The sequence below is a fragment of the Saccopteryx bilineata genome, chromosome 4 (genome assembly GCF_036850765.1).
Source record: "Saccopteryx bilineata isolate mSacBil1 chromosome 4, mSacBil1_pri_phased_curated, whole genome shotgun sequence".
NCBI classification, from domain to species: domain Eukaryota; kingdom Metazoa; phylum Chordata; class Mammalia; order Chiroptera; family Emballonuridae; genus Saccopteryx; species Saccopteryx bilineata.
Window position 1 is genome coordinate 286,308,172 of NC_089493.1, and position 13,637 is coordinate 286,321,808.

General features: G+C 47.6%; 1 protein-coding gene across 2 annotated transcripts in view; it reads left to right on the forward strand.

Moving 5' to 3' along the window:
• The first annotated feature begins 1,246 nt into the window (after window positions 1-1,246).
• CREBBP (CREB binding protein) overlaps window positions 1,247-13,637 on the forward strand; it is a 159,694-nt gene continuing 147,303 nt past the window's right edge. For both annotated transcript variants that reach the window (XM_066275080.1, XM_066275081.1), the window contains exon 1: window positions 1,247-2,173. In XM_066275080.1, coding sequence (XP_066131177.1) covers window positions 2,089-2,173 — 85 coding nt within the window. In that variant the 5' untranslated portion in view covers window positions 1,247-2,088. The remainder of the gene's footprint in view (window positions 2,174-13,637) is intronic.

Here is a 13,637-nt window from a genome sequence, read left to right on the forward strand (position 1 = left end):
TAAGGGGAATATATACGGTATGTACATATGCATATATATTACATGTGCAGGAGCTATCTGTTTTAAACAGTTCTCTTTTTCAGGAAGTTGTAACTGGTGCTCTGTAGGGAGAAATGTGGAGCACAAAAGACATCAAAGTGGTAAGCTGCCACTGTAGTCACCGGATGATGCTGGACGCCTCCGGAGCAGTGGGATGGGAAGGAAGAGCCACTTCCCCAGGTAAAGGTGAGGGAGACTGGATTCGTGGTGGGTGGAGAAAGAGGGAGGAGGCTGCCCTGGCTCAGGTTTCTGGTTGAAAAACCCAGTTGCTGGTGATACCTTTCAGATCAAGACTTCGGGATGAGGCGCTGGCAAGATTTGAGGAGCTGAGAAAACGGAGATGCGAACACTTTATTTTCGTGGAATTGTCCCGCGGGGAGTGGCCACAGGAGCCGGTTTCCCGGGAACATCACGTCTGTGCGGAGCACCTGCAGAGTTCCCCAGCGGTTCTCGGGGCCCTAAGCCCCGACGTCAAGGGCCTTCAGGACCCAGCGCAGGCTGGCCGTGCCCGCCCCGGGTGGGTCAGCATTCCCCACCTCCCCTACAGGGGAGGGTGTCGGCCCTGGGGACCCCGTCTCCTTGGGCTGGTGAACAGGTGCTCGGGAGTCTTGCGTCCCCCTCACTTCACTCTTGGGGTGGGGGCTGTTCGAATCATGGCACTGCCGCTTCCTGCCTCAGTTTCCCCATCTGCACAAGCTCGCAGGCACACCCGAGGGCGGTCTGTAACCTGCACAGAAAACAACACATCTCTGACATCCGGCGTGGGAAAGAGACTAGGTCTCCTTCGGGTCGTCCCGGACGTCGCGGGCAGAAAAGTGAGTTGCCAGGACCAGGCAGTCTCACCCCCACGAGAGGGACCGACGGGCCTGGCGGCGCCGACTCCACACCTGGGGGTCCGCTCCGCGGCCCGGAGGCCGTTCCCGGCCCTTCACGGGCCCCGCAGCCCAGTCGCAGTCGGAACAAAGGTGGATGCCGGGCCGGGGACCGAAGGTCCCGCAGGCCCAGCCGCCGCCCCGCAGCCTCGCTGCCTGGCCGCCTCACACCGCGGCAGCGCCTTCGGCCTTTCTGCCCGAGCACGCTCGGCTCTTTCCGCCGCGGACAGCGCAGGTGGAGGGGGCGGGTCGGGGGCCGTGCGTGGTGACGCTACGGGGGGGTGACGCACCGGCGTGCCCCGCCCCCTCCCCCTCCCCGTTCAGGCTCTGGAAAGAGAAGAAAAAAAACTTTCTTTTTTTTTTTAATTGAGGAATCAACAGCCGCCATCTTGTCGCGGACCCGACCGGGGCTTCGAGCGCGATCTACTCGGCCCCGCCGGTCCCGGGCCCCACAACCGCCCGCGCACCCCGCTCCGCCCGGCCGTCCCGCTCCGCCCGGCCCTCGGCGCCCGCTCCGGCGGCCCCGCTCCCCTCTCGGCTCGGCCTCCCGGAGCCGCGGCGGCGGCAGCGGCGGCGGCGGCGGCGGCGGCGGCGGAACGGGGGGTGGGGGGGGCGCGGCGGCGGCGGCTCCGCTTCGCTCATTGTTTTTTCTTACGGCGGCGGCGGCGGCGGGCCGCGGGCGGGGAGCGGAGCCCGGAGCCCCCCGGTCGTCGGGCTGCGAGCGAATTAATTAAGTGGGGCGCGGAGGGGGGGGGATAGCGAGGCGGCGGCGCGGCGGCGACACCATGTTCCCGGGGACTGCCTAAGCCGGCTGGCCGGGCACCGTCACTGCCAGCCGGGCCCGGGGGGGCGGCCGGGCCGCCGGGGCGCCCCCGCCGCGGAGTGTCGCGCTCGGGGGGCGGGCAGGGGATGAGGGGGCCGCGGCCGGCGGCGGCGGCGGCGGCGGACGGGGGCGGGCGGTGAGCGCTGCGGGGCGCTGTTGCTGTGGCTGAGATTTGGCCGCCGCCTCCCCCACCCGGCCCTGCGCCCTCCCTCTCCCTCGGCGCTCGCTCGCGGCTCGCCGCTCGCGCCCGCTCCTCTCCCCTCGCAGCCGGCCGGGGCCGGCGCCGACCCCCGCTCCGGAGCCCTCGCCGGCCCCGCGGTCCGCTCTCGGGGCTGGTTTCACGAGCAGGTGAAAATGGCTGAGAACTTGTTGGACGGACCGCCCAACCCCAAAAGAGCCAAACTCAGCTCGCCCGGCTTCTCGGCGAATGACAGCACAGGTGAGGAGAGGGCCGGGCGGGGGGCGCGGGCCTTGGGGGGCGCTGTCAGATCTCCCCGAAGGTTGAGTGCCCCCGGGAGGGCCGAACCCGGCGGCGGGCCTGCGGAGCACCCCCCCCCCCCCGAAGTGGAGGCCGGCGCAGCTCCTTCCCTGGGAGCCCCGCCGGAGAGGGGGAAGTTTGTGGGAGACTGTCGTGGGGCCTGAGTAGGGAACACATACCCAAGTGCACCCCGGTTTCCCGGAATTGGCGAGCTCCTCGCGTGGAAACCGAGTGGTACCTCCAGGGAGAAAAAGTAAAGTGGAGCGTGTTTATTTTGCGTGGTGATTCCATACGCCTTCCTCTGCCTCGTGTCAACACACGCGTGGCTATCTGAAGGGGTGACAGCGGAGGGCAAGTTTGATGGCTAGAGAAGGAAAAAGTGCAGCGGAAAGGGTACCCCGACTGTTTTCTGAATTGGTGACACATTCACAACGCAGCGGCCAGCCTGTGCGTTACAACTTAGAAGTTTCTTGGAGTATTTTGAAAACTCTTGTTGTTTGATCACCTGAATCATTCCATTTTTCAGAACCCCAAACTTTGTTAGCAAGATGTTCTAAAAGTTGCTGTGGTGTGTTTAATTTCTCAGAAGTATAACTTTAAAAGAAAGTGAAATAGATTCTTTTGGGCTGCAATCGCCATTTGAGCTCATGTTGCATTAACAGTGTAAATTACAAACATTATGTTAAGGAATACAGAAATTACGACTTTTCAAAAATTATTTTAGCAGGTTACTGAATAAATAACTTATTAAACAGCTTCCTTGAGAACTTTCTTAGGTAATCACATCAGTTGCCTAAGAGAAGTACTTTAGTTTTTTGTTCATGTAAAAGTTCTGGGTCCTTCTAGGCTGCTTCATGATAGCATTATGAACTAGTTGTATTTCCTCTTTTAGGACTCTTTGCAGTAAAAACTTGTCGCTGCTTGGGAACAGTTTTGTCTTCAGTGCAGCTTGCATTTCTCCAGTATGGTCTTGCAGTAGCAGCATCTGAAAATCAGTTTATAATGAATGGGTCTAAATTGAATTACATTGCTGCAGCAATCCCGTCAGATTTGCAATAGGCACAGCTGTTCAGCTTCTGCAAATATTTGTGACTGGCCACGAGCATATTTGTACTAGTGGTCTAAAAATCTATCTGTACTGTTGAAACAAAACTTTGTGACTTTGGTTTTAATACAATTTCTAGAATATTAGTTATATAGATGTGAGAAACAATTTTTAAAAATCTGTCATAAGGAGATTCTTGTCTGGTTAAAATGAAACTTAAACAGTGGAAAGGAGTGAATGAGTCTCATGGAATATAAAGAAAGGTCTTTAATAATACTCGGTTGAAACTGATACAGAGTTGAGTTTGATATTTTGTAAAATCAGCTTGTCTGAAGTAAGAAATGTGGAAACAGCTGTGATTTAAATGCCCTTTTACTACAGAACAGCTCTCCTCTGCTTCATTAATATTGCCATGTCTGAGTGAAAAGTCTTGAATTATATGAAATGTATATCATACCAGGGAAGTTTAGCTTTGAAGCTTGTTCTCTGAAACTGGTAACTTTTTGAGGAACTTTGTAGCTTTGCTATTGTTGAAGGAGGTTATTGCAGATTTTGTTTTATGCAGAGGAAGAAATTAATAACACTAGACTTAACAAAAAGGCTTGTCTTACTGTGTACATCCAGCTGTTTCTAAGATAGAGTCCAAAGGATGGTCTTTGGGGTAGTTTTGTTACTTGGATGGTCAGCTATGTGGTGTGCTGCTAATCACAAAGTTTATCAGAAGGGATTTTCCATTCTTGTCCACTTTTCCCCCACTTTTCTAATTTTGATCCTCACATGGTATGGGGGGGGCTGTTTTACATTTTCAAATGTATAACAAGGTCAGTTTTTAAAAGCTCTGATTTAAGTAATCCAAAGAATAAAATTTACACTTTTATCACATCATGTTATACATTGATTATATCATGTTATCGTGAAAAGGATGTGTTTGTGTGGGGGCCAGGGAATGAACGCATCATCAAGTATGTGAAACAAGATGCAACCTTGTCTCCTGTAACAACTAGTCTAAGATTTTGAGGATATAGACTAATTGAATTACATTACATACACTCAAAGGAGTGAAGGCATTTGGTTAGATAGGAAAGTGGGAAGAGACCTGGGAATAACCTTCTTGAGAGACTCAACCTTATTTAAGTGAGGAAATGTGTGTTTGAGGCTTCTAGGAGAAAATTGGGGCAAGTTGGAGCAAGGTGTGCTCCTGTGATAAAATTTGAGGGAGGGGTATTTTGTGCATGAGAAGAGCTGAGGGGTTAGGGGGATTGGGAGGAGGCCAGAGAAAAGAGAGAGCTGCTTGGTCTGCTGTGATGCAGTGCATGTCTATGGGGACCAGCCTGTGGAATCAATGGAGTCTGGTAGATGAGACTGGTGGTTGGCCAGGAGAAAGAACCCCTGCTGTTTGGGAGCATGCTAACCAAAGGGCTGCCCACCGGGCCCTTGCAGTCTAGTAGGGTAAGCATGGATGTGCATGAAACACGCCACAGTGAAGTAAGGCAGCGTCTCCCGGTGATAATGCCATTGCCACCAGTGACAGGCAAGAGAGGTCAGGAAAAGCTCTGGAGGAGAGCATGCAGAGGTGATGCAGAAATAGAGAATGTGCCCCAAAGGAAGGCAGCAAAAGGAAGAAGGAAAGACAGTACTTTTTGCCTGACCTGTGGTGGCACAGAGGATAAAGTGTCGACCTGGAACACTTAGGTCACCAGTTCGAAACCGTGGGCTTGCTCGATCAAGGCACATACGAGAATCAGCTATGAATTGATGCTTTCCCTTTGCCTTTCTCTCTCTTTCCTCTGTCTAAATACAAGAAATAATTTTTTTTAAAGGAAAAGAAAAACAGTGCTTTCCACTCCATCCAAACCTCAGCTCTGGAGTGGCACAGAATTTGATGATACCAAGATGTTGAGAGTGGCATTGTCTTCTTTTACATTGAAGACTTGTACTATAGTTTTGTCATAAGTGTAGTCTTCCTTTACTTGGCACCTTTTATAAAAAGTAGGACTTTGTGTTACTAGTATATAGTTAGTTATGTGTTTATTTAATAATAAATTTCTTTATTTAATATGTCCAAATTGTAACAGCATATTAGTCTTTCAACAGCAGGAGTTCATGATTTAATAGTGTAGAAGAAATATCCAGGCAAGCATTAGACTTTTTTTGTCAGCATAATTGAGGCCAAATTTACATACAACAAATAGGCTTTATTTAAAAAGTTTAATAAGGCTACCTTCTAAAAATTGAAGATAGGTATAATTTCATTTGTATAAGTGTCCCCAAGCATTTGTGATTACATTTCATAATGTGAATCTCTGTAAATGCAATAGAAAACTGTATTTAAAGAAAGCTTAAGGTAAATATGGCTATCAACCAAAAAAATCTTTTACAACAAAATGATCTTTTTTGTATGTGCAGTGCTTTATGTATCAGAGTACCTCTCTGACACCTCAGTTTGGTCCTCAAGGGATCCATGAGGTAGGAAGGGGAGATGTTATACTGCCCAAAGTAACATAGGTCAAAGCGAGAACCTAGCCTAGATCATTAAATAGATCTACACAGTCTGTTCATTTTATAAATCTACACATATAAACATGGAATTTGCTTAAATCACGGACCCAGGAGACTGCAGTACTTGGCAAATTTTAATAGCCTAACTCCAGCAAGTGAATTAAATCCCTGTGGGGAAAGTTTGTAACCACTCTGGGGGGAGCAGGGGTGTGTTCTTCCTGGCAGAGGCTCAGGGCAGGGACTCCCCCTTGCCTCTGGTTCTGGCGGCTACAGGGTATCATTCCAGGCTTACACTGTGGGATCTTATGCTTTGTGCCATTGCAGCAAATAATTGAGACCCAGTCAAATCATTTCATTTCCTAAATAAGTTCTAGTTAAATAGGAAATGTAAGTTTTGTAGAGATTTCTAGGGCTTGTCATGCCTTTGCTTTGCTTTTACTTGTTAGAAAAGTAGGGGCTTTTGGTTGGGGGGGGGTAAGAACAGTGGTTCCGTTTCAAGTCCCTCAGGGGTGGTGGTGGATGAGTATGAATGCCACCAAGGTGCCTTGGCAGTTGATCAAAAGGTTGGGAATAATTCCTGTTTGACATTTGGATTTGATTCTGTAATTCTTAAACATAATTGAAAATGAGTTATAAAGGGACTGAAGCTTAATCTTACAGTCGGAAGTTGATTCTTAGATTGTTAGCCAGTGTTTTTACAACTTCTGACTTGGGTCATTGTGGTTCTGTGACAAAGTATGTTATTACGTGGGGCTACATAAGTGCCAACTTTGTATTTTTATTTAGTGTGTTTGACAACAAAATAATTAAATGATTTTGCCAAAGTACGCCTTCCCTTATTAAGATAAAATGTAGCTATTGTGTAAAGCAAGGTTAGGAAAGCTTGCTTTAAGCCAGTTCAGTTCTTGGGGTAACAGTCAGGACACCACCTCTTTATCTTATTCATACCAGCACTTGGAATATAGTCCAAGAAACTAGAGGGCATGGAAGGAGGTGTTTCTCAAAGTTGAGACTAGCCAGGGAACTTAAGTGCACCCTTCCCGGAACCATCGTGTCCTGATGAGCTAGTATTTTCAGGGGCTGTAGCATCATTCCCAAACCTTTTGTGTGTGTGTGTGTGTGTGTGTGTGTGTGTGTGTGTGTGTGTGTATTTTTCTGAAGCTGGAAACGGGGAGAGACAGTCAGACAGACTCCTGCATACGCCCGACCGGCCACCAGGGGGCGATGCTCTGCCCCTCTGGGGCGTCGCTCTGTTGCAACCAGAGCCACTCTAGCGCCTGGGGCAGAGGCCAAGGAGCCATCCCCAGCACCCGGGCCATCTTTGCTCCAATGGAGCCTTGGCTGCGGGAGGGGAAGAGAGAGGCAGAGAGGAAGGAGGGGGGGTGGAGAAGCAAAATGGGCGCTTCTCCTATGTGCCCTGGCCAGGAATCGAACCCGGGTCCCCCGCACGCCAGGCTGACGCTCTACCGCTGAGCCAAACGGCCAGGGCTCCAAACCTTTTTAATGTAATACATGCGTGGGCAAACTTTGGTAAAGAGCCAGAGGACAGACAGTTCTGGCCAGTTAGCTCAGTTGGTTAGAACATGGTCCCAATACGTCAAGGCTGTGAGTTCCACCCCTAGTCAGGGCACATACAAGAATGTATAAATGGGTGAAACAACAAATCACTGTTTCTCTTTCCTTCCTTTCCTCACACCCTTCCCCTCTCTCTAAAATCAATAGAAAGAAGAAAAAAGTTGGAAAAAAAGAAGAGCCTAAGGACATAGTTTTGGCTCTGCGGGCCCTATGGTCTCTGTTACAGCTATGCAGCATTGCCATTTTAGCATGAAAGCTGCCCTGGACAGCACTGCAGAAATGAATATGGCTGTGTGCATCAAATCTACATTGTGGCCCTTGGGCCACAGTGTGGGGCCCTAATGAAATGTGGGACTATTGCTCTGAGGATCCATTGGGAACACTTGGCTGCCAGGGTTGCCCTAGTTCAGATGCCTCTGAAAACTTTGAGGATAGTATCAGTCGAACAGCAGCAGTTCAGGGTTTTTTTTGAGCGCCTACTATGTGCTGATCTGACTGCTGACCCTCAAGCTTGGGGAACAGGGGTGATAAGCCCTTGAGCCCAGTGAACCGCAGGAGGAGCTGTGCAGAGTCTGGGGCCACTTCCAAGCTCATAGGGAGCCCCTCTGTCTGCGTGTTTTGTTCCTCTGTAACACTTTTAGATACTGCTTAATTTAAAATCAGGTAAGTTTTAACAAAAACTGAGTTAACTTAAGATTTTGTTCCCTTGCTTGTCATTTTGCTTTTCATCGACTCCAGTGGCTCACACAGTATATCCTTCTTGGTCATCTTCTGCCTTCCAAGTCCTCACCTTCCAGTGAAACTTGGAGATGAGCAGCTCTCAAGAGCCTGTGAGAGCTTTTTACAGCCATGCTCCTATTGCTGGGAATGGTGCCTGGCACATGGTAGGCCTTCAGGAAATAGTTGTGGGAATGAGTGAGTGTGCAGTATTTATCTTTCAAAGTTCTCTTTTTTTTTTCTCAGAAGATTGTGCATTTAAGCTAATTGCCTCAAATCTTAGGATCTGTTTGTTCTAATTCTGATTTCTATTGAAATACAAGCGTGCACCTGTGCATTTTCACCTGTGGACCAGCCTAGTGGGCCGTAGGGGTGCTTGGGCCAGAGCCTGTTAGAGGTCTTCCAGGCTGCTTCGGTGGACCTCGGCGGTGGCGGCACAGGTCATGGTGTGGACTGAACAGCATGTGGTGTGCAAGCACTGGCTTTGGGGCCAGGCCAAATTGGTGCAGTTTCCCTTCCCCCCCTTGCTAGTATCATGACCCTGGTCAAGTAACAGCTCTCTGAGCCTCAGTGTCCTCATCTATAGAGATAATAACCATTCCTGTGTCAAAGGGTGGTTATGAGGCTAGAATGAGATGGAATGAGAAAAGCGTCTGGTCTAAAGGAAATGCTCAGTGCCTGGCGGCTGGTGTTGTCCACTAGGGAAGGTGGCTGTGCCCTGTTGTCCAGACTCACTGGGAATGCTCATCTGAGCATTCACTAGAGATTGGACTAGAGACCTGTTTGTCAATGGTCCTGGAACCAGCAGTAGCCTTGTACACATATCCATCCAGGCCCATGAGCAGGCAGATCTGTATCGTGTAGCCCACTCAGTGAGTATATAGCCAGGAATTATATAATCAATACTATTGATTTTTGCCTCCATTTTCAATTGTATTTTTTAAATAGGAACACAATGGCCGTGAAATTCTGAAACTGCAAGAACTTAAGTGGTGTGTTATGTTCTGAAAATTCTTACTAATTTTGAAGAATATTTCATGGACTATTTAAGTATCAAATGAATATGTGATTCCGTTTCTTTACTGGGTATATTGCAGTTCAGTCTGACGTACCTGTTAGGCAATAGCAGTGTACAATGGATTCTGATTGATGCCTTTGAGTAGCTTAGAATTGTGTTGACAAGATAAGACTTAAAGGCAAAACTTGAAAAAGAATATAAAATGCAAGTCAGTTGCCAAAATGCACGAGGGAGAAAGGCAACCCTAAGAGGGTTTCATTTATATACCAGATGTTCACTGAATGTCCCTGTGTGCAGAAGCCTAGGGCTGGGTGTCCGAGTGAGGGATACCACCTTAGGCAGACCTTGGGGAGGGCAAGGGCCCTTAGCTAAGAGAAGCACACAAGGGTAGCCTGGTGAGCCCTCTGTGTCCTGGGCCTCTTTCTGCGGGGCCAGAGCAAGGAGCCAGACAGTGGGGGAGCCTGCTAGTTTTCCTGTCACCTTATTTTTGGGAGAGATTCTGGCCACTCACAACAGTTTTGTCTCCGGGGGTGTGATCATCCCATGGCTTTCATCTACGTCCATCCTCTGTCCCAGACAGACAGTCTCTTGTAAGCTCTGATAAACTCCTGGCCCTGCCCTCTGGTTTTCCACACGTGTGCCTTGTGTTCTTTCAGTTCACGCTGAGGCCTTTTCCTACCAGTGTCTCCCTCCTCAGACTTCCTTTCCCCGGCTAACAGGCTCTTCAGGTCTGGCGTACTTGTCCATAGCCCCTGCGTTAACTGGGGGAGGGGATTCCACACTTTCACAGTTCAGTCTTAGGCTTAACTTTCAGGAACATGCTTACATTGCAGCAGGTCACTAGTGCCAAGGTGTAAACTTCTGCCAGCGCTTGTTGGGGGGCTTTGGCATACTCAGCTTTGCACGGGGGCTGTGATCCCTTGATAGGAGGGCGAAGACAGAGCCATGCACAGGGTCTAGTGCAGGAGTCGGGAACCTTTTTGGCTGAGAGCCATGAATGCCACATATTTTAAAATGTAATTCCGTGAGAGCCATACAATGACCCGTGTACTTTACGCATTATCCAATAAAAGTTTGGTGTTGTCTCAGAGGACAGCTGTGATTGGCTCCAGCCACCCACAACCATGAACATGAGCAATAGGAAATGAATGGATTGTAATACATGAGAATGTTTTATATTTTTAACATTTTTTTTTTATTAAAGATTTGTTTAGGAGCAGATGCAACCATCAAAAGAGCCACATCTGGCTCGCGAGCCATAGGTTCCCGACCCCTGGTCTAGTGGGAGCAGAACAGAGCTTTGATTAGAAGAGAAGTGACCCACTCAGATTTTGGTTGATAGGTCTTTGGACGTGGAAAAGCATGCAGGAAAGTCATGGAAGAAAGGAAAAGTGGGTTTTTTCCCCCAGGCTCTTAGATGATTTTGAGAATGACTGTTGCTGTCTTTGAAAAACTGCCTTTAGAGTGTTTTCTCATTCTAAATTTGGGAAGCTAGGCTATTTTAAAACTCTTTTTGAAAGCCGAAATATTTTCTTTTTAAACCTACCCTTAGAAAGACTTGGATGGCATCCCATGTGACATTTTCCCCCGTGTTTCATTTCCATTAATCAAAAGAATGTTTAGCTGAACCATATATAGCTAAGAATAGTAAAATCTAATGGTGACAAAAAATTTCACTTGATTAAATCTTTCTTATTTCTAGGTGTCCCGTCTGCTATTGTTTGAAAATCTCTTAATTTACCAGTCTTCTAATTACACTTGTGTCTTACGGTAGAGAGTAGTTTTTTCTTAACAATCGTAACTGTTTAATGGGGTTATACAATTCTGTTGTAAAGCAAATTCTTTTTTATAATTTAAAAACTTCTCCTTGCACTACACCCCCAAATATATTGGGTTTTTCTTATCAAAACTGTATTACATGTTTTAACTGTGTAGTTAGTGTATCCAGTGAAATAGCAAGAAAAATAAGTGACTGTTCTTTATAATAGCCTGTAGAGAGAAGCTTGTGCAGTATTTAAATAAAGTGGATTTGGTATTTGATTACAAACTGAATGATGACACTCAGGAACTATAGAAATCTATCAAATAATTGGAGTTTGCTTTGATAATTAATGGACCAGAAGAGCTTGACCCAGTTCCTTTGGATTAAAATATTTTGACTGTTTGTCACCTGATTAAAAGTTGAGCCTTCTAACCATGACTCAGAGTTGAAGGAAATGTCAGAGCTTTTTATATGGGATGTGGGCAGTGTGGTAGTAAGGAAGGAGCCCTGAGCCCTGGCTTCTGCTCAGAGTGGATGCTGAATCTTGCTTGGCTCCTAGAGCTCATCAGCTCTGTGACGTGGGGCCTGTGACTTTACATTTGAGCTTTGGCTGGTTGAGGGGAGGGTTGTCTCATCTATAAAGTGGTTTGTGTTTTTTTCTTTCTAGAGTTTTTCCTTTTTTTCTCTCTTTGATTAAGTTTGTATATTGGGACTGCTGTGGTTCCTGGCATATGGCAGGTTGTGACAACAATTATTACTGATTAACTGTGTGGGAAAATATAGATGTCGCCTACCTCTCTGGCTGATAGAGGTTGGGGTGATGTAGGCTAGGGGTCTGACCCACAAACAGATCCATGGAAGTTTCTTGCTGAGTGAGGGAGAAGATAACTTCCCTGCCTGCTTTGCTCCCAACACCGAGGGCTGGTGTAGTCTCAGTACCAGTTTGCAGAAGAAGGAATTAGAAGCTGAGATTCAGAAACCCTACAAAATTGGTAATAGTTTGATACCCTGTACTTTGTCTGTATTTGAAGTTAAATGCTGTTCTTTATTGGGAAATTGAGAAGTCTAAATGGAACTGTTTTTCTAGCACTTCAGAACAAGAACTTGATTTAGGTTAGAGTTTAAAAAAGAAAAGCGAGTATGGAGAAATTACAAAAATGGTTTTTAGTTTGTTTGTTTTTTTTTTTTTCATTTTTCTGAAGCTGGAAACAGGGAGAGACAGTCAGACAGACTCCCGCATGCGCCCGACCGGGATCCACCCGGCACGCCCACCAGGGGCGGTGCTCTGCCCACCAGGGGGCGATGCTCTGCCCATCCTGGGCGTCGCCATGTTGCGACCAGAGCCACTCTAGCGCCCGAGGCAGAGGCCACAGAGCCATCCCCAGCGCCCGGGCCATCTTTGCTCCAATGGAGCCTTGGCTGCGGGAGGGGAAGAGAGAGACAGAGAGGAAAGCGCGGCGGAGGGGTGGAGAAGCAAATGGGCGCTTCTCCTGTGTGCCCTGGCCGGGAATCGAACCCGGGTCCTCCGCACGCTAGGCCGACGCTCTACCGCTGAGCCAACCGGCCAGGGCCGGTTTTTAGTTTTTAGAGAACAGAGTTAGGGGAGAAAATGGCTTTGGGATCATTTTGCAGTTTAGTAAGGGTGATCGGTCGAAAGAAATGACAGTGAAATTTAATTTCCTCTGGTTCAGTTTCCACTGGTCTTGAAAGGAAGGGATTTAGCTTCTGCTGCATTGTGGGAATTTTCTTTTCTGAAAATAACAAAAGGGCAAAAAGTACTGATAGATTTTCTGTGTCATTTGGTTGTGCCTCTGCTACATTAGGATTGGTTTTTGTTTAAAGATCACAGCCTGCCCAGAGTTTAACCTCTCTTTAAAAAAAAAAATCTTCGAGGAAATAATTTGAATTATCGAGAGATAATTCAGTGCTTTAGCATGCACTGATAACTTTCTCAGTCTCTTAATTAAAAAGAAAATTGTTGATTGATATTAGAAAGGGGAGAAGTAGGAGAGAGAAGCACCGGTTTGTTTTCCTGCTTATTTATGCATTCATTGGTTGATTCTTGTGTGTGCTCGGATCAGAGATCAATCCTGCAACTGTGCATATTGGAATGACACTCTAACCAATTGAACTACCCAGCCAGGGCCTCGATCTTTTATTTTATTTATTTATTTTTAAAGATTTTATTTATTGTTTTTAGATAAAGGAGAGAAAGTAAGTGGGGAGGAGTGGGAAGCATCAACTCATAGTTGCTTCTTGTATGTGCCTTGACCAGGCAAACTCAGGGTTTTGAACTGGCAGTCTCAGCATTCCAGAGCGACGCTTTATCCACTGTGCTACCACAGGTCAGGCATTCTTTTAAAGTTTCAGGAAAAACTGATTTCTTTCCCAACAAGTGAGAGTGTGGATTTAGACAGTTTTTTTGTTTGAAATGCCAGTATTCTCATGATAATCTCTTAAGTTAGCGATCAGTGTCTAGTAGGACTTTCTGTGTGCCATACATCATCAGGGTGGTTGACTTGCAGACTGGCACTTGAAAGTGGCTGGTAGAAGCAGTCCAGCACGCCCACCAATGCCTGTCTAATTGCAAATGGAGATTAGAGTTGTGAGGAGAAGAAACTGATGCTTCAGGTGGGATGGTCAGCGAAACTTAGCGGAAAAGACACTGGAGCTCTTGCAGGATGTGAGGGGCATCAGGCTGGGCGCGTGAATGAAGACAGGGGAAGGTCGTGTGGAGAGCCTACAAGTGTCAGATCAAGGAGTCCAGGTCATTCTTTCAGGGCTTCACAAACAACACAAAATTTTAGAA